Below are 1,876 nucleotides of genomic sequence, written 5' to 3'. Positions count from 1 at the left end.
GGAGACACAAGAGAGGAATATAACAGTCAGTTGATATACATCGAAGAGACGAAGTTAGGACGCCATTTGGTAAACATGTGATTGTCCATATATATATATATATATATATATATATATATATATATATATATATATATATATATATATATATATATATATATATATATATATATATATATATATATATATTGTGTGTGTGTGTGTGTGTGTGTGCCCCATACTATATTTTTGAATGTGAGGTACCCAGTTACAGGAAGCTTCACTATATTTCTGCACTTCTGGGATATGAAAGTTTACTTCGTCAATCAAAACACGAAGGAAAGCACCAACTCGGTATCTCTAGCGTTACAATATCAGAGTTTACCAGGTCAGCCCAAACCCCACAGAAGACACTACTCTCAAAATGACTGTAATTCAGAGAAGAGACGTGGAAATTCTCGTCTCCCAAGCACAGGTGGTCTTGGGTGCTGGGGGGAACGGGAAGGCCTTCCTTGTTCCGTGGCAGGAGGAAAGAGCCGTGCTGAAGGTCTCTCACAAAGCTGAGGATAACAAACTCATGCAAGAGGCCCAACACATGGCTCACCTTGAAGGAGCCGGAGGTGTCCCTAGGCTTTATGCTACCTGCGAAAACCCACCGTCCATTGTGATGAGCTACGCGGGCCGATCGACTCTCGAGGATGTCTTGAGGGGCAACAATCCACAAGGTCGCTTCGATCTCCTGCAGCTGGCACTGTTGGTTGGACACAGACTGCAGGAGATGCACGACAAAGGGATAATCCACAATGATCTGAAGAACGATAATGTGATCGTGAGCGGCGATACTCAGGCGCCCCAAGTGAGCATCATTGATCTGGGGTTTGCCTGTGTCGAACACCAGAACCTGGGCCTCAACTCCTCTCCTGGTAAATGCCTATGGATTGCGCCAGAGGTGAGGTCTGGCCAACCCAGCACCACGGCGTCTGACGTGTACTCCTATGCCTTCCTCCTCAGTCAGATTATCAAACAAGTTTACCGGAGTCGCCGCTCACGCTTGGCCACTATTGTCAAACAGGCTAAAAAGGAGGATCCCTCTGCTCGACCCACATTGGACCTTATTATGAAAGACTTGCAATATGCCATCGACAGGAGTTTGGCAGGATGAAGGAATGTCCAGAATGTCCAGGCCGATAAACCTTTGCTGACGACATAGCCAATATATATATATATATATATATATATATATATATATATACAAACTACATTGCAACTTACATATAAATAGAATCATCAAACTTCACTATATTAACTTTACTATATTTGAATATAAACAAGGTCTAACCGAGGTTACTTGGTTGAGCAAGACGTGAGAGTATCATCAAATGGGCCTCCAGCCCTGGGTTGAAATTGTCGTTCTGACGTATTTCGAGTTCAGTGCTGATACAGGACCATTGATTATAGGACTGTCTTGTTAGTCTGTGTAACTTCGCCTGACCCGATCCACGTCTTCAATGGCTTTCTGTTACTACAAACGAGATTACAAAGGAAAGGCTTCCTTTGTTAGTTTCATGAATACCTTCGTTCAAATGAAGGGAAAGACTATTACTATGAAGCGGTACCTTATCAGCAGGAAAGAGCTGCAGCAACGGTATGAAAGTTACTGCAAGATACATAACGAGCCCGTGGCTTCCAACGTAAACATCGGCCGCCATTTGGGTTCACTCGGCATCATGTGTGACACCAAGATTGGACCCGTTGGGAAACAGGAACGATACTATTCTGGTATCATGTGGCTCGATGGCGCAGGATCACCAACTGAAATGCAAAGAAAATGGAGAAAGCCGCCCAAACGTATCATGAAGGCCGTGCAAGAGAAGATCGAGAGGAATCGGTTGAGAGA

The 1,876-nt window shown here is 43.9% G+C and overlaps 1 protein-coding gene across 1 annotated transcript; it reads left to right on the top strand.

Annotated features, from left to right (window-relative positions):
* Positions 1-403: 403 nt before the first annotated feature.
* Positions 404-1,141, top strand: LOC139762251 (mitogen-activated protein kinase kinase kinase 7-like). Its single transcript, XM_071686848.1, has one exon. The coding sequence runs from the start codon at positions 404-406 to the stop codon at positions 1,139-1,141; it is 738 nt and encodes a 245-aa protein (XP_071542949.1).
* The last annotated feature ends 735 nt before the right edge of the window (positions 1,142-1,876 follow it).

This window comes from Panulirus ornatus, chromosome 43 (genome assembly GCF_036320965.1).
Source record: "Panulirus ornatus isolate Po-2019 chromosome 43, ASM3632096v1, whole genome shotgun sequence".
Lineage (NCBI taxonomy): Eukaryota > Metazoa > Arthropoda > Malacostraca > Decapoda > Palinuridae > Panulirus > Panulirus ornatus.
Note: the sequence above shows the minus strand (reverse complement) of the source record. Positions and strands in the feature narration are given on the sequence as shown.